Source organism: Emydura macquarii, unplaced genomic scaffold (genome assembly GCF_026122565.2).
Source record: "Emydura macquarii macquarii isolate MOO-44397 ecotype Brisbane River unplaced genomic scaffold, CSIRO-AGI_Emac_v2 contig_1253, whole genome shotgun sequence".
NCBI lineage: Eukaryota > Metazoa > Chordata > Testudines > Chelidae > Emydura > Emydura macquarii.
The window spans coordinates 77318521-77344886 of record NW_027131390.1 but is presented as its reverse complement, the minus strand read 5'-3'; the positions used below and the strand labels follow the sequence as shown (position 1 = coordinate 77344886).

Here is a 26366-nt window from a genome sequence, read left to right as displayed (position 1 = left end):
TACACAGGGACTTGTCAGAGAGCTTTCTCAAGCTTTTTAAAATTCTGGAGGGGCAGATATCTTACTTAGAACCATATTCCAATTTTAGCTCTAATCATTTTTTTCAGCTCGCACAGAACAATTTGCAAAGGGGATATAAGATCATTGTGCCTACTAATCCATTGAAAGCAATGTAAGAAACACAGATCCTTCCCATCCACAACCACTGGGCCACATCAGTACCTTCGGCTCTTATTAAGGTCTCATTTCAGATGACAATGAAGTCAGCTGTTTTGATAAGAGCCAAGACTAGATATTATCTCATGATTACCTTAAATCCCTTTAACTCTGGAGCAGCTATACCTCATTTATCCCCCACAAAATTAGGAAGTAGAGATAAATCTATATGCTCTATTAAGTAACTACAATGTTTTGAGCAGGTGCATCAGGGAAGGCAGAATGGACCATTTAGTCAGACACAGTAATTGAACTAAAATAAAAGGGCTCTCTATTTAATAAACCTTTCCATACATTAACAGAACGCCTCCCTAGTGAATTACACTTCACTCTTATAATAACAGAGAACAAATAACTCAGCCCTCGAAGCCCTTTCCAGTTACAGGTCTTTGGCAGGTGGAAAGGAAGCAGACCCCTGTCATTCATAAAATGTGCACATTAAAAAAAAATGTGGGGAGGGTACAGGAGAGAAATGAATATGGGGAATTGATGTTGACTAAAAATGACTTAACTGTTTCTCCACATAAACACATCCATCTGTCATAATGGTTTTCTGTACCCCACTGTGATGGCAGTTTAATAGTCTTTCAAATTCATGTTTGTAGATTGGATGGCAAGATACTATGTGGACTTGCTTCCTGAGAAGGACATTATTGCCTCTCATTTGGTCTATGCACTGAAAATTAAATATTCTTGTTTATAGCCACAATCCTTTATGAATAACTCCTTTTAATATCTCATCTGCTTGATGCAGCACTGCTTATGAAGATTATGAAGTTCTTTGCTTCTCAACTATTGGGTTTGATTTGGCACCTTAGATTACTTTCACTATGCAAACAGCTTGACAAGCACCCGTCTAACGATCATAAAACAGCCATAAAACCACATTTTTACGTACACTGTAATGGTGGGTTTATTCAAAGTGACAAAATGAATTACTAATGTCACAATGCTTAGGTATTAAGTCCGAATATTTAGTCAATTGCATTTTATTACACGATGGTCCAAGTAAAAGAGGAGAGGTTTTGTTGGGGAGGGTTTTTGCTGGTGTGAACAAATCAAGCTGCTCTGTCAGCTCCTTAGCAGAACACATGCACAGGGAGATTGGAGATGTTGGTTCCAGCTCATCTTCCAACTTCCCCCTTTAAAATTAACACCACAGCTTGTGAGCTGGTCACCCGACGCTGCGAAAAATCTCCACAATCCACCCAACATGCACTGGAACTGATCTAAAGAAAAACTGAACCACTCATTATGAACATAGTTAATTACCAACAAAGTCTCACATTCTCTGCTGCTTTGAAGAACCCTAAAGAGAACTCCTCCCTGCTAAACAGAATCTGTATTTTCACCACCCTTAATTAGCAGGTTGTTTTTAGGTCTGTGTCAGATTCATTAACATTATGACTGATTTCAGGTACAGGCCAATCTCATCGTCCAACATCAGTATGCAGGGCTAGCTAGGGAAAGGAAAACAAGCCTCTAATTAGGCAAGAAAAGGAGGTGGGGGGTGGAGAAGGGGGCTATTTACAAGTTATACAGAGTGATCAATTTCTTAAGAAGATAATGTTATTTAAAAGCATTTTGCAGAGGAGCCCCTTCATCTCCAGTCTTAAGGGAATAAAAGCAGGATCTGCTCAGGAAATAAACTTTGGGACACTTGTTCAAGGATGTCAAATACCATCAGCACTAGCCAGTTTCCCAAAGGCAATGATGGCTCCAATGGATATGGTGTCAGGAGGAAGAAGGGATTGTAGCTATTGGTCAGGACTTGCCTCCCTCTCTTCCAGCACATCTTATTGCCCCTTTTAGCCCCCTTACTTCCTGATGTCCTTTCAAGAAGAAGTAGGGGGCTTCTGGTAGAAGTAGGCAGTGGGGCAGAAAGCAGTTGCCTAGGAACCCAGTTGGAGTCATATGCCAGGCAGCTGGGCAGAACCTCCTACAAGCTGAGGTTCAGGGAAGTGGGAAGGTCTGTCTTATTCAACATCAAGAAGAGGGAATAGTAAGAACATGAAAGAAGAGCTGCTGGAAAGGGGCAGGAAGGAAAGATGGAAGCCAAGTTTACTTGGCCTAAGGTTAAATATATTGAAGCTTTCATGTCCCAAGAGATAAAAGGATGAAAATTCCACCCTATCCCCATACAGTCCATTTCTATTTTCTCAGCTGAACATCAACCAGTAATTGATCATCAGACTTTGTAGCAGCTCAGTTTAGTGCTGAGCTGGATTATATGCTTATCCTTTTACAGCAGTGGGCAGACACAATTTGTTTTCCATCTATTGGCTTCAACCCCTGCCCAAAATGAACAGCTGCTTTCAACACACTGGAAATAAAAGTGTATTGAAAAGGCTATTTCCACAGACACTGAAATTAATTAACAAATAACTCCTACAAGTGCAAATCTGTAAACAGTGGCATATAATAATTGCTGAAAAAATACTAGATATATGTCCAATAATCCCCATTTCCCTGGGCTCAGAGATGGCTATACAGTAGTTCACCTGTTCCAAGTTCATCTAATTAATTAATCTCCTTTTGAATGCAAGCAGATGCTGTCCATCCCTTATTAGGCACCAGGCCATTGTCTGATCAATTACTGCAAAATAAATTGCACCCAGGACTATTCTGTGGCCGTACACCATCCCAATGTGAAGTGCCTCCATGTCTCGGTCATTTCTCATGCAAAATTGCCCTTGTAACAGTCACCAGTTTTCTTTTCCTCTCCATATTCAACTGAAGTATCTGAATGCCGCATTTAATAGGTCCTTCACTCTGGAATGCCATTGTGGTTTATTATTATTTATATTCCTACATAGAGCTTGCACACTAGTCTCCATATTAAGCTATGTTTTTTCTCTTTGCTAACTTTGAGTATCAGACCTTTGTCTATATTGATTGTTTGGTGGCATGATCTGCCTCATGAGATTAATATTGACTAAATTTAAAGATGAAGCTGTTATTGTTCCCCCTGAGTTACTTTTGTTCTAAATTCATTTTGTTGTTGTGGGTTCTGTTTTACTGCAGTGCTTTGGCACTTGCAAAAAGCACTTCAATGCAACTGTAATAAAGCAAAAAACTATTTCCTGTATGAAAACTAGCTCTTTCTTTACAGCCAGGAAAACCTTTCAAGGTGTTTTCATGCTTTAACAGCATATCACTGATAAGCAGCAATTATAATAGGCACATCCTTCTAAGATATTGTGGACTACTTCATCAATAGACTGCAGTCTCTCTATCTAGTTACTTATATAGCCCCAATTATGGTGGTATCTAAGTACTTTTTGCTTACGTTAGTGCAGCATGGAATTTCTAAATTTTAATCCTGATTTCTCATGTAGCCTTGGGCAAGCGGCAAGCCTCCGTGAATATCACTTTTCTGTAAAGTGAAAGTTACCCACCTACTTTCACAGGAGAATTAGTTAATAATTGTACAGTGCTTTAAAAATCTAAGATGCTGTATGTGCCAAGAATCATTAGATGCAGTCACTGCTCATACATTTAAATACTTTTGCTCTTGCTTAGTAACTAATGATCTGTTCAGAGCATTAAAAGTGTGTGACGTGTTTTATCAGGAGCCAGATGGGTTTCTAATTTCCCCTTTTAGTTTACTCTTATTTGAATAGAGCCTTTTTCCCCCTAACTGATACTTCTTAATTAACTCTCCTGTCAAATTGCACCTTCTCCCCTAATTTGGACATGGAATCAGTTTCCTTGTTCTCATTCAAAACAGTTTGAGAAAGTATTTCCTTAGTTCTGCACCCACTATTGCCTCCTTCAAACCATTGCCCACAACTCCCGGCTTCGTAACAGCCAATAATCCCATGCCACTGCACCCAAATACATGTAGTTCAGTACGGATAGCTTGACATAAGCAACAACTATGGCAGTGAGGTGGGTGGGGGAGAAACATAACAGTCTACTAATACTGGAAGGGTGTTAAAGCCAAATGAGGGACGTGACTTATTTAGGAGATGTAAGTGGGTACTATTAAGAGTAATGGGTAAAGTTAAGAAAGGGCACTTGAAATAGGAATAATCTCTCAAAAGCAAGTAGTAAAAGTCTCACATGTTGAGGCTTCCAACATTAGATTAGACAAAGCACTGGACAGTGAGCATTAGGGAACAATATTCCATTGCAGGCAGATGGAAAGGAAAATATAATAGGTTTTTTTTCCATTTCTTCTTCTGACCTTTGTGAACCAGGTTCCTTTCCAGGTGGTATTTTTCTATAAGCCAACTAAAGAAAACAAGTGTTGGTAACTGTAGGTGATCTCACAAGTGTGTTATTTGCCATATTACAAGTGTAATGCACAAAATACACAGATTAAAGAAACTCATTACACAGCCTATTTGTGCAATACTTTTATTTTCCTTTTACCTTTGCAGTCATCTTTGAATAATCATGTAAACAATAAAATGGAATGAAATTACACTGAGTTGTATGCAATTGGCTCTAGAACACCCCAACAATTATGACAAGGCATTATAAATAACTTTTCTTAATAATATATATTTGCCATTTTCAGTACATTAAAGAGCTGCCATTTATCTAGATTTAGCTAGGAAGTAGTTTAAATGGTAACATCCAAGGAATATACCTCCTTGAACATATACTCCAAATTTCAGAATCTTTCTAAAGTTTACTAGCTCCATAATAGCTATGTCACAGGTTAAGCATAAGACTACTTGAGTCAGAAGTGTTTTCTGTTTGTAACATCATAATTTTACCTTTTAGTCATTGCACAAACCCCTTTCTATTATTTTCACTCCACCTTGGTATTTTGCAGAATTTCAAGTAAAGCTCAGATTCTGTTCAAGTTTTATCACCTTTACACAATTTCTATCGCTTTAAGGATAAGCCAAATCAGAGATGGGCACAGTAAGCAGTCTAGCTTAATGGCAATATTTTATAATAATTCTCACTTGTAGACTCCTCAGCGAAGCATAGTTTAGGCCAAACTTGTCTAAAGTCTTTGCTACAATACATCCTCTTTTATCTCAGATAAATATATATGGTGCTTCTAGAACTGAGACTATTCTAGATTTAAGCAGCCTCAGGCACATTCTTAAAACATCAATGTCTGCAAGGCACCTCCCACACCCTTAACAATCAGATTGTGGATTGGTTTTTTAGACACACAAACCAACAAAACTTCCTAAACTTCTAATTAAGTCATTTCAAAAACCAGAAGTTACAAATACTTCAAAGATTTACCTGAAACTTTTTTGTTTTAACATGAGATTAACTGCAAGTAGCACATAATCAGATCAATCATTTTCTTATAGCTAGGATGTATAATGCATAAATATATGAAAAATAAAATTCACAGTCAGTTTTAAAACTAGAATTCAAGTTTGGCTAATTAATTTTATCTTGTATAAGTATGTTAATTTCTAAATATAACAGAAGAGAGACAGTATTGTCAATCAGAAGTACAATTAAAATAGTATCACTGAAATTTTATGAAGCTGAAATAAATTTGATAGAAAATTCCTTTTGTAACCAATAAATACAGCCACCTGAGTGCATTTCCATATACTTTTCACATGGGGGAAATCCAAATTGATAAGAGACATTTAGTAGCATTTTGACTGTTAGCAGCAGCGGTGTAGCTGAGGGCTTTGCTTCTTCTGACTTTGTGAACTGCTAGAGAATGAAGCAGAACTCAGTGTATGGTGCTTTAAATTTTCTTCGCATCTAAGCTGGCCTCTTCATAAACTCACAATTCTGCTGGGGGTCAAGGGATAGACATCAGCTGACACTTAACTGAGCAAACCCAATCAGTTTCACCTCATCAGGGATCTCAGTGCCATCACAGCCAGAAGCCTGGAAGAAGAAAAACAGACATTCATTATAATATGTTAAAAAGGATTATTTGACAGCCATTCAATAAACACTTCCCTGTACTGCCACACTAGAAACAAAATGATTTATTCAGTTTAAGAATATTCTCTATCACAGCCCGTAAACTGCACACTTATATAAAGGTACAAAATGTTTAAATCAATATGGCTAATTAAAAAACATTGTGAAAAACAAATATTGGGGCCATGCTTCCAGAATATAGTTTGCAGTCATCCAGAACTGTCACTTTTAAAAAATGTTAAAACAAATGATTTTTCCAGAGGGGCCCAAGCCTTCTAAATGTGTACATACCAATTTTATATAAGAAACAGAGATAGCTAGATGCACAGTAGCTATCTGATTTGAGTAATACAGTCTGCTGCATACACAAAAATTGCATGCCAGAAAATTACAATCACTGATTTCAAGTCTGTTTTAGAATATTTGGCCATGAATTTTTAAAATGAGAATAAAGAAATTTGTGTGTGTGTGTGTCAGTGCTATTACTTGTAAAACTACTACGGAGTCTCTCCCTTTGACATACTCTACAATCTAGTACTAGCATTCCAAGGTACTTCTTTATTAATGTGCTTTGCAGAATGCTATTGGTACAATGTAATATATGCATTTAAAGGGTAAATGATTTTCACATTTCAAATAATAGTCAAAATACAAGTCAGATTGTCTAGGAATGAACTGTGGCTTCAAAAATACTTTTAACAAGTGCAATTTGCTGAGTCTAAATATTTGTTGTTTTTAAATACAAAATTGGATACTGTAGCTGAGTGGAGACTACACTTTTGCAAGGTCCTCATCAGGTTGGTAGAAACTGGATACCTTTTTGGTGCATACATCTGAGTACAAGAAATAAAGTAGTTTGGTGAATGGTGGTAGTGGTAAATAACACATGAAAGATACCTTTGACTCTTCTTGGCATATCTCCCATTAAACTGTCACAACTCTTAGTCTCCCCTGATGAAATCCTTTTATGTATTTATTACAGCTGAACCCTTTATTACACGTTAGTATGTATATTTGTAACGGTAAGAAAAGACCCACAGAACATGTACGTCAAGTGCACGCAACATCGTTGACAGTTTTCACGAATTGTTTTTCACCACTGACAAGGAAGACTAATCTGATGCTTGCAAGAGCCATGCTGAATTGTTAATTCTTAATGGCTCGATAAAGCAAAAGTATTTCAGCAGTTTCTCCTCTTCCGTTTTTGTTTGGGAGTCAGAAAGCATAATTTTACTTCTATTACAGAAATGTAGGGTGAGGCCTTGTCTTCTCCCTCCTTATTGAGTAGGCCATAGATATCACTGATGCCCTATGTTAAAAGCTTCACACAGCTCCACTGATTTCTGCAGGAAGATTTCCTCTGACAAGGGGTACTGAACTTGTAGTGGCTCGATGGAGTTTGAATTTCACACCCCGAACCACATATTTTTCCTATCATCTACCAACCTCACTCTCACCCTTATCCACTAGATATATGATTCAATTGAAAGGACTTGTCCAGGAGTAAGGATAGTCTGTTTTTAAGCAATCTAAAGATATTGTAAATAAGATAGATATAAAAATAAAAAAAATTGTCTATTTTTACAATGTCACTAAAAGATAAGGCAGTCATGGGTTAAAATAAGATTAATTCTGGCTAGTACTGAAATCTGCTCAGTGTTCAACGTTAGGCATGAACATTCAATAAAAAGTGTAAATACTATCATCTATATTGAAACAGTTTGGAAAGGCTCCAATTAGTTGCAAGTTACTTTTCAAGAACCAACCAAATCCGTTATCTCATTAAAGTGTGTTACTCTAAGGTAAATTTAGAAAAAACCCTACATAAATGCAAATTATATTGCACAGCATTTCTGTGTTTCCCTAGCTATTACCATGAATATTTGTATCTGAATTAGAACAGTTTGCTTCCCAGTTCTTGATCTTGCAAGTGAAATCATAATTCAGAGTTAACTGCAGCAGCCTATTGCCACAGATTCACAAACTGAATTTCACACTAGGGCGACCAGATAGCAAGTGTGAAAAATCGGGAGAGTGGGTGAGGGGTAGTAGGCACCTATATAAGACAAAGCCCCGAATATCGGGACAGTCCCTATAAAATCCAGACATCTGGTCACCCTATTTCACACCCCAAACACCACATCTTTCACATCACCTTCCATCCTCACTCTCATCCTCATGCTTAGGCTGCCACAAATATCACAAATTCTGCATTATGACGTTAACAGAGGATTAAACAAGCACAATTAGCATTTCATCCCTGTTTGCTTTGTATAAAACATTTTGCATCATCATCAAATGGGTAAGCAAAATGTATTAAAGACCTGGAAGTTGATTAAATATACAATATCTAAGAATTTAGATACAAAGTTTTCTACAAGCAGAAGATACTTGCTGCTTAAAAAGCAGCCTAAATATGAATGAAAACAATCTGTAAACAACCAGAAAGTAACAGACACATGGTCCATGAGTAATGATAAATAATACCAGACTAACTTGCATGGGTTTTCAATCACATTTACAAAGCCAGTGGACAGAGGATACATATTAGATACTTTTAGACTTCGGCTTCCCACGAAATATGTACATGCAAAATGAATTTTAACTGAGTTTATAGAAATGCTGTCAAATGGAGTGAAACCCTGTCTAAAAATTAATGAAAAAGAGAGAAAAAAGTGTAGTGGATTAAAAAGTTCAATTTTTGGCACTATTTTATTTAGCATCTGTTACACGACAGGAGCAGAAGGAATAAGATCAGATATGAAATATACTTAAAGATAATACTAAGTTGGGAGATATTACAAATATCAGAGGATAGGAAAACACAACAGAAACCAAGGGAGTTTAGAAATCACAATAGGAATTAGATTCACTCTCGGAAATTGCTACCTAACGAAGAACATCTGCGGTAGAGCTATCCAAATACTGATATTCCCTCAGATAACACTCAGGGTCCAATCCAACGACCACTGATGTCAACAGGAGATAGAACTCCACTTTAGAAATGGATAATGCTGAAAGAGATTTAGGTTGATTGTGCACAGAAAATTAGATTTAATTATGATCTGACACCTTCCCTACCCAAAGAGAACCAAACCCATTTTGGACTATAAACAAAAAGGCCTCTCTTCATAGATCAGGAGAGTGATACACGTTCCCTTACAGGCATTTGGAATATCGCATGTCACTGTGTGCACCTCAGTACCAGAAACATAGCAGAGAAACTGAAGGGATGTCAGAGAAATGAAAGAAAACGTATCAAGAGGACTGGTTTATGATGAACAATTGAATTAATTGAATACTATGCATCTAGCCTGACTAAATAATAAAGGGGAAAGATAATAACAGACTATATTTAGAGGGTTAATGCAACAGAAACAGAGAAATAGTTTAGGACAGGAATTTATGGTATCAAATCAAGCAAAGGGAAGTTTTAAACCTTAAGTTAAGACTTTTTCCTGAATAGTTGGTTCTATGGAACAGTCTCACAAGAGAAGGGGTGAAAGCCCCATTGATGAAGTCATTAAAAGCAGACAAAGTAATTTTAAAATGACAGAGGGAACAATCCCACACTGGCAAGTGGATGGACCAGGTGATCTATTAGGTCTTCTCTCTAAAAATCTAGTCTAGGCTATAACCCATCATGAATCAGCCTATTTTATAAACAAAGCAACCTCTCTGGAGGCTCTCTTGCCTAAGAGACATTTATTCTATCGTTTCATATACAGCACAGTCACTCTCAGGTAGGAGTACTAAAAGCTAGAAAGTTAATTGGTAGCAATAGTATTTACATAGCTAATCATTCAATAGTTTTGGCTATACAAATTTTTGTACTTAATTTTGGAAAAATTCAACAAATATAAAACATCAACGCAGGCAATGCTGAGCTAAGTCTTCTCAATGTAAGAGTAAAGTTATATTAATACATCTTGTATTGTTTTGACAGGGACTTCAGGCATCTATAGATTTTTATATCTAAGATGATCGTTTCGGTCAACTTTTACCAACATTTATTAAAAACAGCAAAATAGCAGTAAATGAGATAAAACCTGGAGTACGTGTCATTGCTATGACAACTATTTGCTACATCTTGACTTCATGTTTATTTTGAGTGACCTGAATGCCATTCCCATCACCACTCTTTCACAGGCACACCAGAGACTACATTCATTATTTACTGGTGTGAGTATGCCATTAAAATATGCCTGTCCATTAGAGCCCATTATTGTGATTTGATGGTTGGAGTTAGTTTTACTTCTTGTTCATTAGACTTTCACTTGAGCAGCTCTACAATAGCTTCCAGTCACATTAAATTTGATATATTCACCTTTTTCAATGTGCTCTCTCCCCCCTACAGCTAAGAGTACTTGGCTCCACAGGAAAGCTTTAGTAGGAGAATGTAGCTTTGAATTCATTTTAATTCATGTACGTGGTTCAGATACATTGCCAGAGGACAGTAAAATGGTTGTTTGCACCAAGATACCCAACTTGTTTTACTTAAAGTGTACCAATAGTGTAATACCGTAACAGGGGGTCCTCCACTGAGTCCTCACTCCTATACTCAGTGAGGAAGCCATTGCTTCTCTTGTTGTTTCTCTTGTTTTCCCTCCCAGTAGCATGGTTTAGCCACACAACTTTGTTTTTAACGAACAACCACATTGACACATCCATACACAACTTGCCTTAAAGCCACGGTTATACCAATGCATTCTGGGACCTCTGCAGGGACTTCCAGGTAGTTTCCAAACTCAAAGCATTGCATTGAGGAATGTATTTAGAGAATGGACTTCGATGGCTTTCTCACAGTGTAGATCAGATGCCTCAAGCATTGCACTGGTTCAACTGGACCAAGGTAAAAACTTTGTCCAATGCTTTCCAACAAGCTAGTGCCACCAGCAACTGTGGAACACCCAGGACAGCTATGGAATGTATTGTACAGGCATTATCAGATCATAGCATTCCAAACTGTGGTTTGCTGCAATGCTTTTTCAGCTGAAGAGAGGGTTGCTGAACAGAAATTTCTATTTTCCTGTTAGTTGTATGATTTTCTAAACTGTTTAAAAATGTTACTGTTCAGTACAGAAGAACAGCCAATAACAGAGCTAAAAAAAGTTCGCTTCAAATATTAGTAATTATTTTGTGTATTATTTTGCCACCAAGAACCTTTTACTTACCAATTTAAAAGTCACTGTTTTCAAGGCCTTAGGATCATCTACTATCTTCTGTAAATTAGCAGCAACTGTAAAACAAAGTATAAAAAGTGATGTACTTAGAAAATAGCATTAAATACAGTTCAGCTTTCAAGGGGCTGTTTCAGACTGGAGTATTAGAGCAAGTCCATTAGCGCTTACACATTTGTAAATTACCACTTAAATGACTAACTTACTCTTGGGCTACACAAAATGCTATAGTTACTAACAGAGCAGCATATAAGTCTAGAATATACAATGTACATCATAGCATACAATCAAAGGAAAATGGAGAGGGGAAGAGGTGAATGTTTGTGGAGATAATGCTGTGTTTTTCCATTCATTGGGCCTTTTAATAGCTCAAGGCTAGATCTCAATCTCTCTATGATAACTGCATCTGCTGTGTTAGACTACATATCGAGTGCAATGGCGTATCTATCCTGGAAGATTACAGGCATTCAGAGGGTGCAAGGAAACTGACTAGCCAGCATGACCAATTCAAATACTCTGGCAAGTTTCGTTCCTGAAGCAGAAGGGGGAAAAAAAATACTCAGAACGCATATACAGTGTCTGGGAGCACCAGGAAAGATAAATGACTTTGTGTGACCTAAAACAACTAATTTAAATAAATCAACAAACTGAAATCAAATACCGTCACCAATGTTTTCAACCTCATGACAAGGATTAGAAACTCAAAGAGTTGCATGCTATCAACAGAAGTGGTATTAGAACTATTTCTGCCTTCTTAAAAAATAAGAAAGAAAAACAGTAAATCCATTTTCAAGGAAAGTACCTGACTTGTCTATTAATCAATCTATTTTTGATGTTATTTCCCATGTTAATCTTGGCAGATACACATTTGACGGTTTTCCAGTTCATTGGTTTGTTAAACCTGCTATACACAACTTTGCCCAGTACAGGATTCTGCACTAGCTAGTTCAGAATGAATCACTGTAAGCCTCTGTTCAATGCTGACTTATGAGCATGAGTACCATTGCTAGGACACCATCATGAGAGACAGGCTCTGCTCTCAGCAGAGCAGTAGAGTCAATATGCACTCCTCAGCAGAGCACAAAAAGGGTAGTCAAGTAGTGGAGAATTCTGAATACATTGGACAGATTATAGTGCAGCAAGATGGAGAACCAAGAAATCAAATGTTTTGTTGAAGCAACGTTTTTCTCTACACACTTCCTTTCTGTTGATTTTATAAAAAGGCAGAAAGCACACTACAATGTATTGGTTTTCATGTTGACACTTCTTAAAACCCCTGGTTCCCATGCCATTAGGTATATATTAAAAATGTACCATACACAGGACTGACTGAGAAAATAGGAATCTAACTACTATTGGTTGTCACCATGGTCCAAATTCCTCCCTGGAGTAAATATGCATTGGTCCAGTAGAATTTACTATACATCCCAGGATGGAATTTGGTCCAATATAAGGAACTATAGTTATTCAATTTGGTAACTTATTAAAAAGATATAGACAATTTAGACAGTTTAGCTTCCAAGCAACCATGCTAAACATGAAAAAATTTTGGGCTTCATCTCTACCTTAAGGTATGTGCTCATCATTACCATAATCTTTGGAAGTGGTTGTATGCAGATATCTGGGGCATAACTTGACCCTTTAGCTAGAAAAGGAAGCTATAAGTAGTAGAAAGGGTGTTTGAAACTTTAAGGCCAAACACTAAAGAATTCTGTAAGGTAAACTTTTGAGAAAGTGATAAGTTTGCTTGTACAACTGGATTAATCCATTTCAAATTAAAGTGTTTTTCCTATTTAATATTCTATTGAAATTTTTTTATCTAGTCATCTACAGCTTCTGTTTTAATCAGACAACTCACTACTTTAGCCCACAGATCAATTTTATTAAAACCTCTACAGTCCACATTCTACCCAATCAAAATATAGTGTACATTTAAAACACAAGTTGTTAATGAGAATAATACTTAGAACAAGTAAATATATAATATGAGGCATTTTGACTCCCATCTCCTGAAACCAGGACAGATCTGTGTAACACTATTATGCTTCATCATGGTACCATGTATTTCAGGCAGTGCTTGTGACTTATGTGAACTCCAATAGAATATTTTATTTAAAAAGGGGTAGATTCTCAGCTAGTGTCAATTGGCTTCACTGAAGTAAATGGATCTCTTGATTTAAATGTTCAGTTTCAATTTTACATCTCTTCATCAAGGACAGTTGACTTCTAGTTAATACTATTTGCTGACTTGTTGCAGATTATTTCCATTCTGTTCCTGCTATCCCAATAAAATGAAGGACTTCAATCTGCCCTCCAAGACACAGCTGCTGCTCGGCGCTGAAATGCACAACAGCCCTTTATTGATATATGTTGTAATGCAATGTCGCGTAGTAGAAATCAGCACTGAGTTCTTAGCTATTTCAATGATCATCTTAAAAACCATGGTTTCCAGCTGTCAATCCTGAATCTCAGGGACCCTTAAAACACCAAATTCTTTTAATCATCTCAAAGCAAAAATGGCAAAGGTGACACTCAACTGATTGCTTATCCTAACTGCTATGTTTATATTTTCCAATCATTTTTACTTTCCTATTTAAAAAATGCTAAAAATGCCTGTATTAACCAATTACATATTATTCTAGATAATTTATTTCAAAGGCAATGTTATTAAAAATGGAGGTTAAAGGATCATACAAACCAGTTTTATTTGTGCACCTACATTTTTAACACCAGATGTTCAATATGCCTGGAAGTTTACTGCAGGAAGTTGACATTGTCCAAATACTCTTAAATGTGTTAATGAACCGTTAGTTTTTACTTTTTGCTGCACTTCCTTGATGTGCTATGACTACAGTATGAGACATTTCATCAACAAGAAGATTAGGGGGATTTATGGGAATCACAACAGATGTTTTGAGGCACTTTCTTCAGAATAAAAACAGCAGACCTGTTAAAATTCCATAACAATAGAGCTAATGTTTACATAAAGGTTAGCTCACCTCTGAAAGGCAGCATTTAAATTTTGCCCAAGGTATTCCTTTTGCATTCCAGATACCAATAATATGTGTTTTTTCTATTTCCTGTACTGTGGATTGTTGAATTGTTTGGCTGGGTTTTGTTGGTTTGTTTTAAGAAGTAAAACTAATGCTTCAGCAATGACCATTCGTATTCTGCATGGTTTGCATTTCTGGCTAGAGATACACCAGAGAATAAAAATGAATATTCCCCCATGATGTCATCAGTTTTGGTCCATTAAGCCACCACCCATTCAGATCCCTCTTGGAGACTCACTTCTTCTCTGATGTGCACAAGGAGTGATGTGCATCAATTAAAGTGAAAGAGGCATGCGTAACTACCTAAGCAACTGTACAATCTTACTGAAACCTTGCCCTCCTTTCTCCTACCAAACAGCTTGTTTTTCATTCACATTTGCTATGTTTGCACATTGCACTTTTCTAGATTGTAAGGCCAACTCAGAGTTGGCCACCTACATCCATATTTAGAAAGCTAAATAGATGTGGCTTGATTTGTAGAGGTATTGAGCACCATGGTCCTATTTTCTTCGTTGGGAGCAGCAGGAGCTCTGAAAGTCAAGCCAGCTGTTTGGATTCTTAAGATGAAATCTATGTGCCTAACTTTAAGCATCCAAATTTGAAGATCCTGGCTTAATCTGCTGGCAGGGGCTTTTGGGGGTGGGGGAAGTGTGTGGGGGAGAGCCCAGAAAGCTCCTAGCATTCTTTGGGCATGATGGAGACAGCCACATAACTAATAGCACCAGCCAATGATCTGCTGGTGACTGTTTTGGGTGTTTAGTCCAGATTATTTCCCTTCAAAAATCTTGTTTTAGTTAAATGACCAAAAAAAAAAAAAAAAAAGCAGAACCACGTGCTCCAGAGATGTGGACTCTTAGATGGTTTTGGAATGATTAAAGCAAGCTTGTCATATTCATTCAGGAAGATGGCCTAAGTCACTTATTGATGGTCTCCTTAACGATGACAGATACAATTCTATATTTATGGTGTGACATAACCACGTCATACAACATAGCCAATATAAAATCATTCAATGTCTTCTACATAATACCGAGACGCAGCAAAGCAGATATAAAATATTGCACTTAAAATGTAAGTGGTACTGCTACCTTGGTTTTATTGATGAAGAGATGAGTCCATCTACTGATTTAGCACCCTCAGTTGGAAAAACCAAAAGAATGTGGTTGAGTGAAAATTTCACTGACCATCTAAGAAATGCTATGCAAATAATGACCTATGTTTAACTTCTTGGGGGAAGTGAGCAGACAAAATAAACAAAAACAAACAATCCAAAACTAAACTCAACAACAAAATAAATTAAACTATCTTCATCCAAATTTGAGGGAGAAATAATAAAACACTCAACTCCAGTATTTCTATTGCAAGTCAATAGACTTGCAAGTCAATGGGTGCAAAGTCTACTTTCTTTTACCAGTGCATTGGTGAATTCTATACCAAGATAAGCAGCACTGCTCTCATTTATTTCTTGCAGTATTAAAAGTTTCCAGAGAGATTAGTGGTGTTGAGGAGTGACCCAGCTCTGAGTGAACTTTCTCCAGTAGTTAAAGTTGAGATATTTGAAGAAGTGGGAGTTAAGGAAAACATACACCTGTTTGTGTTTCAGTTGACTTCATCTGTAAGACTGTTATAATTTTGCCTCACTGGGGTGATATGAGGTTTGTGTAAAGTGTTTTAAAGTTCTTGGATAAGCACTATTTTGCATGTCCAGATTATATTAGTTTGACTGCCAATCTGAAATTCCTGGTGGGAATTCCTAGATCCCACAGCACCCTGCTTTGCTGCAGTATCTCTACTTCATTTTGGCTTCTCATATCCTTCAGGTGTTATGGTCATGTTTCCGTAAGGTTAGAGAGTGTAAATGTGAGTAAAAGGTAGAAGGAAGATAAATAAAATTAAGTAAAGAGAAAAATCTGTGCCAGCAATAACCTGGAAAAAAAAGAGAAGAGTACCTGATGATATTTCTCAAAATCAAAACTCTCTCCAAATGTTAACAGCAGTTTTTTAGTACAGTAGGCTTTTTGTTGTTTACAGCAGTGAATGAGGTGTTTTTCAGGTCCCTTTGGGTTGCTAAGTGAAATATAATTGGTTTGCGGACCACAATTCATTCTAGATACATTTGCTTAGTGACAAATGGCTATGCCACTCTGTCAACCTGATTGTTACTACAAACTCCACAACCACTGCAGGATAAAAAGGTCAAGAACAGCATGTATGCAAACACAACATGGACTGCTCTAATTCACGACAGATGTAATAAGTAAAACTAAACAAAAGCTTTGCATCTCCATGTAAGTGTATAAATTTATTTAGGATGCAGATACAAATTACCATCTTCGATACAAGGCTTCAAGCTGATAAATGAGATCTGAGTTTTGTTAAAAAAAAACCAATCAAACAAACACCTCACCTAAACCATCTAATTCAAGTTACAGACAACACAATAAAAAAGAAAATGGCATTCTCCACGATTATAAAAACTTTGCCTAGCTGCACTTTTATCAGTCTCAAATTGTAGTTTTATTCTTCTAGTGTCATAGAATATTGTGGCTGGTTAGTTGAAATTCTCCACACAGCATGAGTTTTAACCCTAATGACTTCTGAATAGGGAAAATCTCTGGAAAAATTAAAATTAATGAGATAGTAAATACAGTAATATGAATAATGCTTTTCAACTACAATGCCAAGTCAGTCAACTGAGACAGAGCCGTCTGGCTTAGAAACAAAGCACAAGACAGAATCAAAAGGTTTGAGACATTACTTTGTGACTCACTCCAGAAAATAACATTTCATGCATCTCTCCATTTTCTGAAGGATGGGGAAACCTTTGATTCATCTTCCTGGTTTCCTAACATATAGAAAGTGATTCTCCATTTGGTAACACTGATTTTCAGGTACAAGAGGGAGCCCACCCTTCCAATTCCCCCCCCAAAACCTCTCCAAGGTACAACAGCTTCTGGCACTCAGAAGGGAAATGCTAGGCTAGATTCTGAAAAAAGCTAAAATCACTGTATGCATATACTGTATCGTTACATTTTTAGGTTAGATTGGTCAATGATATCTTCAGCAGCTAACCTGGAACTAGTTAAGTTCTCCAAAATATGTATATTTTTCTACCATGCCGAGGGGAGATGCAGTGACAGCTTCATTCTTCTTCTGATTGTGTTGAGGGTAATCCTGTTTGGAGGTAGCAGAATAAAGCCTGTACCTCCCTCCAAGTTTTCTCTCTGGGCTCAGTCTCACCAGACTGGCCTTTTTATTTTGCACCTTATTTCCCTACATGTAAGCAGTGACTTTGGCACCCTCATTTGATAAGCAAATTACTACATGACATGGCAATTGCCTTGGGAATGTGCTGGCTTCAGAATTCACTCTGCTTCCTCTTTTTACAGGCATTAGAATTTCCAGAGAGAAATGGGACTGTTAGATGGATGGGACACACTGCAATGGACCAATGAGTTCTTGAAAACTCAACTGCCCCCAAAGATGAAAAAAAGAATCTATGCATTCTTGTGGTGGCTATTTGTCAGAAGGTGTTTGGTGTGCCCTATATTTATTGATGTCAGACTGGGCAGGACTGCACCACATTTGCAAGATCGTGACAAATGCAAAATTCTAAATTTTATAGTATGCTTAATATTTCATTTCTAGTTTATCCTTTATGTAAATTAATTCTTCACCCTGGGGAAGAGTCTTAATCTGTACACTTATTCAATCCCAAAACAGTTTGTAAACTTTGGTTACATAAATGTTTCTCTGCTTCTAACTTTGCTGCTAGTACTGTACTAACAGCCAGAATTGTTTGTATGAGAAACTAAGGCGCTATTAAATGAAGCACAAGTTTTCTTCAACAGAGGTTAAGAAAAGTCTTATAAATGTATGAAGTTACTTCCTTACTGCAGACATTCAAAATAACAGTCAAAAGCCCCTTTTAACAGAAGCTGCTTAAGAAAAGCAGCAAGGGAACTATTACAACATTTGGAGATGATCTGTGATTATTCACTAAGGAGTGGACTGGACGATAGCTGACATTTCTTATGAGAAAGGAACAAAAGATACAGAGATCAACAGAGCTGCAAGTCTGACATTTGTTGTGAAGAAGATATTGGACACACTGATAAGGGAAAACATTTTGAAATGCATTATTTATGAAGGTAGCCGCCAGGAATTCAAAGAAAGATTAAGCTTCGCAAATTTGTTTGAATTCTCAAAGTACATTGCTGAATTGGTAGATAAAGATAAAACAGTGAATATGATTTATCTGGATTTCAGGATATGATACTCATGTGCAACAAATTGATTTGCAACTTCACAATCAGAAAACATGGCTTAAGGAGAACCATATTCTGATCTGGCTATAGGGACAAGAATTAGAGAGGGCCAAAGCAGTTTTGGCTGGAAAGAAACAGTGAAGTGGCAGAAGGGCCATATAGGATTATTTTCGTTTTTCCTGTACATATATGTAAAAGAATCAATGAGCTGACTGGGAAGATAATTTCACAGTGATACTGGCTCACACAGGTCAAATGATTATTTATATTACAGCAGTACCCAGAAACTCAGACAAGATGAGGGCCCCCTTGTGCTGGGTGCTGTACGAACATAAGAGGACATGATCCCTGCCGTGTATTTTAAAATAAGGATACGACTAAGAACCAAAGAACCAAAGGCTGCAGCCAATAGGGAAGCAGGATACTGAATACTAATCAGGATGGGAAAAACTTAGGGATGATCATCAATAATAAACTGAAAAAAATATGCACAACGTTTGACAGGAGTATAAAGAGGGCAAACAAGGCTTAGAAATACACACACACACACACACACACACACACACACACACACACACACACACACACACACACACACACACACACAGAGTTATGGAATATGCATCAGCACAAGCTATTCCAATATGAATAGGGCCAGATTCTGTCCTGATTTAAATGCTGTGCAAATCCATCGACTCCATGGGGTTTGCTTGGAATGTAAATTAGGTTACAATTTGGCCCTAAGGCAGTGAGTAATAAAACCACATTCAGAGAGTGCATTAATCTGTTTCTCTCTTACATAGGATGAAGTCACTGAAAGGGTTTGCTGAAGACAATCAAAATTATTGTGAAGAAAAATTCATAGAAGCTGGCTAACCCAGGGCAAACCATTAACTAATCAAGTCTGGTATCCTGCTTCAAAAGAAGCCAAAAACCTAGCACATCTGGCTAACCGTGCAAGTTTACACCATAGCAAGGCAGGTGAGACGAGAAAGACAGATACATGCCTTCCTGACCTCTTCAAGCAAGTCAACTTATGCCCAAGGGAGGAGAACAGATAACCTTTGCTAGTGTATTTCAGCTAATGTTCATGTTTATATACACTCACTTCCACTTGCTGCACAAGTATTCAAAATGAGCTAGGCAATTTCCAAAGAGAAGACGAGACAATCCTTGTCCTGAAAAGGTTAATCTACATCTCTCTCTCTCTACCCACCAGGAATGGGTTTCTTGATGCCTATCACCAACCCTTCCCTGGACCTTCTGCCAGAACAATCAACTTCCTCAGCCACCCTATGATGGTAATGCAAAGGCTACAGCTGGGTACTTCAAGGGCCAATTACAGAGATCATTAAGCAAGATTAGCAAACCCTCATACTCCTGCTTGCTCCCATCACCTATCCAAAGGCCCATATGCCTCAAAGCTGCACACTCAGGCCTTGTCTACATTAGCACTTACACTGGCAAAACTTCTGTCACTCAGGGGTGTGAAAAATACCTCCCCCCCCCCGAGTGACAGAAGTTTTGCTGGCATTAGCGCTAGTGTGGACAGTGCTGTGGGTGGGAGATGCCCTCCTGCCGACATACCTACCGCCGCTCATTTAGCTCTCTCCTGTTGACTTAATGCAGCTACACAAGTGCTTTTACAGCAGCACAGTTGTATCAGTACAGCTGTGCTGCTGTAAATTTAAGTGTCAACTAGCTCAAATTTCCTCCCCTGTCAACAATTGTTTGCAATACAAAAAAAACCTGGTCTCTAATCAGCACTAAGTCCTACCCCACAAGCCTCATCAGCACAGGCCGGGTCGCAGCCAACCAAACTGAGTCTTTCTGCCCCTAAGAGTAGAGTTGTGGGGAAGTTAATGGAATGAGGCAGGAGGGTGCAATTTTATTGCACACACACTTAGATGAAATATCATAAAACATTAATCAGGCATGAAGCAAAATTGTAAATATTCTAATGAATATTGAAAGGCATGGGGGGGGGCGGGGGAGGAGGGAAGTACAGAAGTCTACTACACTTAAAATGAGGAGATATAGTTACAACTGTCATGTAGCTTAGACAACTTGCTCCAAATTGTAAATTGGCAGAGTTCGATTTAAGTTAATGGGGCTAGGCTGAGGATCTGGCCCTGCATTTTCTGCAGAAAGCGTATGGATACAATTTAATTCAATTTTATTTTTATGGCCTCTTGCAATGAAAAACTGTTTTAAAGATTGTAGAGTGTTCCGTATAATGGAAGCCACAGAGATATATTTTAAATGGAATCTTTCCATTTAAAGTAATTAAAAAGTTACTTATGTGACAGATAATCTATTTGTTTTCTTTATGCATTTTTTATATAAATAAAGGAACTATCGTAAGTCAGTTTCACTTACAGTTTTTATTAAATTTCCAATCAATTCAACTTTTGGTTTTCATGCATTACAACAGTGCTGTTACAGCTGTGTGGCAAACATTTGCTGAAATAGCTTCCAGTAATATTTAAAAATATTCATGGAAACATTGCTTTAAGCACCTCCTCTCTTAAAGTTACATTTTTGGCCATACTGGACCATGCCGTTACTTTTTAAAGCATATCTCAGTGTGTGTGTCCCCAAATTTAGCAGGAAATTAGAAAAACCTGTGCCCCTATTAGTAGACAATTTCACATTAGATTTCATTTTGTTTTGAAAAGCTGACAAGAAAGTTTTGAGGTCAAATCAGACAGAGGAGTAATCCAGATAAACAGTCAAAAAAAAAAAAAGTATAAGTACCCTAAAATCAGTATGCAGTGTGAGAAGAAGCCAATGTAGTCTGTGACAGTGGTTCTTCTTCAAGGAGCCTAAGAGGAGCAACTTTGTTGTATGAGCTGAAGTCAAGGCAAGGAAGACTGCAGCGGCCCCAGCAACTGAAATGTTCAACTCTAACTAAGCCTTTTTATAGCTAATGAGTAAAGTTCAACACAATTATCAGATTAAAATGTGTGTTTTTGCAGATACTGTATGGATGGAAAAAAAAAATCTGTGCCCATGATATTTAATCCTTAAAATGCTGACATTTTCTAGAGAGCGTTAATTTCATTGAATTTTTTTGGGGTGTTGAGGGGACGGATATCCAGTCTCCAAAAGATAGATTGTCTCAACATTTAATAACCCAAAAGCACATCCTAGTTGCAGACTGTAAGAGGTGGTTTGAATCTTGTCCTGTTTGGAAAGAGTTATTGACAGTAAGTCTTCTTAAACAGGAAATGGTGGGATAAAAAATGATGAATTCTTGCCATCATTATGTAGTAAGAAGGTTGCAAATCCATGTATGCATTGCTTAAACACAATTCTGACAGATGGGAACCTCTGAAATATTCATCCCTACTTGAACAGTATAAAATCTAGAGATTATGTAAAGATGGTTGTCCTCAAACTTCTTAATACCCAGAGGTGGTAAGCAGAAAGCAGTGAACTCAGGACTGAATCAAAGTAGCATGCAAGATTCTGTTTTTCTTTTCAATAGCTGCCAGGAAGTTTTTCATCCACTGACAGCTGAGTATATTCCAGGTTGAACATATCATTTGCCAGTGACTGTGCAGAGAAAGTGGGTGATAGTCTTCAAAGAGGTGTTTTGCACCAGCTTTCCAGTTTGAGGAGCATCAATATCCTGTAAGCAGTTTTACAGATATTTCCATAAAATTGGGTTATAGGAGTTTGAAATGGTATGTTCATATAATAATAAAGATGGGTCGGATTCTTGTATGCGCATTAGAATTGGGACTGGAGGAGCTGCGAAGATCTGATGAAGACATGAAATTACTTAAATCTGCTATAACATATACAGTATTTTGTTCTGACTAAACGAAACTAAACTGTCAAGCTGGGCCAATTTGCAATAATTTATACCTTAATTTAGTTTATCATTGTACTTATTTTGACATACTAGCCATTGGCTGATAACTAAATACCAAGGGAATGCATGGCAGAATTAGGACAGTGTAGAGAAAAATCACCAGTTGCTACTAATGCAACAGCTGAGAACTATTTCATTATTATGAGGAAAGTCAACCCTTAACTCAGACCTAGCATAAGATAAACACTTTCCTTATTCTTAATATTCTTTTACACATTCTGATTTCAGCTACACAAGTTTAATCCAGAGGACCTCCAGCAATGAAAGTGGATTTACTCCTCATTTACACTGACATTACTGAAATCAGAATCTGGTCCACTGTCTCCTGGGGGAAAAAAAACTTTTTTAAGGCAAACATCATTGTTAATATTTTATAATAGTTTAAAAATGTGATTTGTTTGATAATGGCTGTAAAATATGCATATGTATTGTAATATTTTATAAATGGTATATGGATTAATGTGCTTACTTAGTATTGATGAATTTGGGCATTTCTTCTGTTTTATGTACTTAATACTTATAATTCTTCCATGACAGCCATTACACTAGCCACACTTACTGCCAGATGCCCTATTTTTCTCCCCTTGCATACCAACTTCTACCACTCAGAATTCAGTAAGGTAGGCACTTTTATAAAAGTTATTTTTCAGATTAATAAAACATGGCTGTTTCATGCATCACTTATTGTGTTTAGTAGACCTAAAATGTTACCCTAATTGTAAGCTTAAATGTAAGAAGTATTTGCAAGTTCATAAAATGTCACAATAACTTTTTGCCTGCTTAGAAATTAACCACAGAAAATACATCAAGCTTGTCAATAATTACACGTGCAAGAACACCAAAACAAAAGAACTGAATGAGCCCAAAGAAAAAGGGCTTAGTAATATGATTCGAGAACTGTGTGTGTCATGACCAGGGGTGTCAAACCTGGGTCTGCAGAGCTCATCGGAGTAGCCACTCTCCAACCGGCAGCCTGCTAACACTTGCATAGCTGGGACCACAGTTTGAGGCTCCACCCCTGTAGTCCTATTGGCAGAGTCCCAGAGCAGCTGACTGGCCTGCTGGACCTACCTAAGCCAGCAGCAGGAACAGAAAGCTGTCCGAACAACTGGGCACCATTCTTTTCCAGAACTTGGACCTTGTGCTTCCTCCTCCTGCTCTTGCTCCCCTTGCTTGGTATCCTGGCCCTGTATGACTCCTGGCATCCGATTAAGGATTCTGACCTCCAGTTTGTCTCCTGACTGTCCTCCTGGTATCCTGAGCCAGCCTGACTGTGGTTCCTGATTCATGGTTCTGACTCCAGCTTGTCTCTGACCCCCTGATATCCTGATCCAGCTGACTCCTGACTTTCGACCATAGACTCTGACTGCTAAGTCTGGCCACCCACAATCCAGCCATGACAGTGTTAAAGTTATGCTGGTTAAAAACCAGGAAAACGTGGAGCCAGAAGTTAATGAACCAAAATTGGTATGTCGGATATTGAGCATAACTGGTGGACAAAACAATGAGGATGAACAGGCTACTTTCCCCCTTTTGGGGTTTCTGAAAAAAAGACTTTAAAAGAAGGAGGAAAAAAGATGGTCCTTTCTGCCACCCCACCTGACATCCCAGCTCATCTTGTCTCATCTTATTTTCCCTGAACCCAAGACAGGGAAAGTGTGGGCCCCTTACTGAATAAGGGAGGCAACCTACTGACAACAGAAGGTGTGGAAAAAGCTGAAGTGCTCAATGCTTTTTTTTGCCTCCATCTTCACCGACAAGGTCAGCTCCCAGATTATTGCACTGGGCAGCACAGTATGGGGAGGAGGTGAGCAGCCTTCAGTGGTAAAAGAACAGGTTCAGGACTAGTTAGAAAAGCTGGACATGCACTACATGGGGCCGGATGCAATGCATGAGTGCTGAGGGAGTTGGCTGATGTGATTCCAAAGCCATTGGCCATTATCTCTGAAAATTTGTGGCTATCGGGGGAGGTCCCAGACTATTGGAAAAAGGCAAATATAGTGCCCATCTTTAAAAAAGGGAAGGAGGAAGAGCCAGGGAACTATAAGACCAGTCAGCCTCACCTCAGGCCCTGGAAAAATCATGGAGCAGGTCCCTCAAGGAATCCATTTGGAAGCACTTGGAGAGGAAAGTGATCAGGAACAGTCAGAATGGATTCACGAAGGGCAAGTCATGCATGACCAATCTGATTGCCTTCTATGATGAGATAACTGGCTCTGTGGATGAGGGGAAAGGGATATACCTTGATTTTAGCAAAGCTTCTGATATGGTCTGCCACAGTATTCTTGCCAGTAAGTTAAAGAAGTATGGGTTGGATGAATGGACTTTAAGGTGGATAGAAAGCTGGCTAGATCATCAGGCTCAGTGAGTAGTGATCAACTGCTTGATGTCTCGTTGGCAGCTGGTATCAAGCAGAGTGCCCAGGGGTCGGTCCTGAGGATGGCTTTGGTTCAACATCTTCATTAATGATCTGGGTGATGGAGTGGACTGCACCTCCAGCAAGCTTGCAGATGACAAAGCTGGGGGGGAATGGTAGATATGCTGGAGGGTAGGGATAGAATACAGAGTGACCTAGACAAATTGGATGATTGGACCAAAAAATATCTGACGAGATTCAACAAGGATAAGTGCAGAGTTCTGCACTTAGAACGGAAGAATCCCATGCACTGCTACAGACTGGGGACCGACTGACTAAGCAGCAGTTCTGCAGAAGAGGACCTGGGGGTTATAGTGGACAAGAAGCTAGATATGAATCAACAGTGTGCCCTTGTAGCCAAGAAGGCTAACGGCATATTGGGCTGGATTAATATGAGCATTGACAGCAGATCGAGGGAAGTGATTATTCCCCTCTATTTGGCACTGGTGAGGACACATCTGAAGTATTGTGTCCAATTTTGGGCCCTCTCTACAGGAAGGATGTGGACAAATTGGAGAGTCCAGTGGAGGGCAATGAAAATGATTAGGGGGCAGGAGCACATACTTATGAGGAGAGGCTAGAGGAAGTAGGTTTGTTTAGTCTGCAGAAGAGAAGAGTGAGGGGGGATTTGATAGCAGCCTTTAACTACCTGAAGGGGGCTTCCAAAGTGGATGGAGCTAGGCTCTTCTCAATTGTGGCAGATGACAGAACAAGGAGCAAAGGTCTCAACTTGCAGTGAGGGAGGTCTAGGTTGGATATTAGGAAAAACTTTTTCACTGGAATGTGGTGAAGCACTGGAATGGGTTACCTAGGGAGGTGGTGGAATCTCCATCCTTAGAGGTTTTTAAAGCCCAACTTCACAAAGCCCTGGCTGGGATGATTTAGTTGGGGTTGGTCCTGCTTTGAGCAGTGGGTTGTACTAGATGACCTCCTGAGGTCCATTCCAACCCTAATCTTCTATGGTTCTATGACTTTCTTCCTGAGAGGAGACCACTAAGCCTTGCTCTTGTTCAATGAACTTTGTTTTTCACTTTTGAGTCCTGAAAATCCTATCTTCATGACATCCACTTGTCAGCAGGGATATCTAATTGCCAGTACTGCAAAGGCACATAAGATCCTGTTCTGTTCCCTTCCTTTTGTGTTGCTTCCCCCCTTCCTTCCTCTTATTTTCTTGATTTTTTTGTCAATCCCTGAAATAAATTGAAATACATCAGGACAGAGAGATGAGATGGCTACAATCCTGCTGTACCCAAGGAGAAAAAAATCCAACCTGATGATGTCCCTGACAGAATGAACCAGGGTCCAACTAACAGGTGCCGTGGTTGATCTGCCAGGCAAAGTAACTATTTGTGACTGACCAGCCATCCAGTCTTATAAAGACATCACCAAAATTTCCCCCACCTTTTCTATCCTCTCTCTCCTTCATACTGTGTCTAGCTGTCTGTTAGAAATAGGTGAAGTGAATACCCTTTACACATCAGAACTGTA

At 38.3% G+C, this 26366-nt stretch overlaps 1 protein-coding gene across 3 annotated transcripts in view; it reads right to left on the bottom strand.

Annotated features, from left to right (window-relative positions):
- Window positions 1-4564: 4564 nt before the first annotated feature.
- STK39 (serine/threonine kinase 39) overlaps window positions 4565-26366 on the bottom strand; it is a 158257-nt gene continuing 136455 nt past the window's right edge. For all 3 annotated transcript variants that reach the window (XM_067549301.1, XM_067549302.1, XM_067549303.1), the window contains 2 exons: window positions 11256-11320; window positions 4565-6042 (listed from right to left, as the gene is read on the bottom strand). In XM_067549301.1, coding sequence (XP_067405402.1) covers window positions 5968-6042; window positions 11256-11320 — 140 coding nt within the window. In that variant the 3' untranslated portion in view covers window positions 4565-5967. The remainder of the gene's footprint in view (window positions 6043-11255; window positions 11321-26366) is intronic.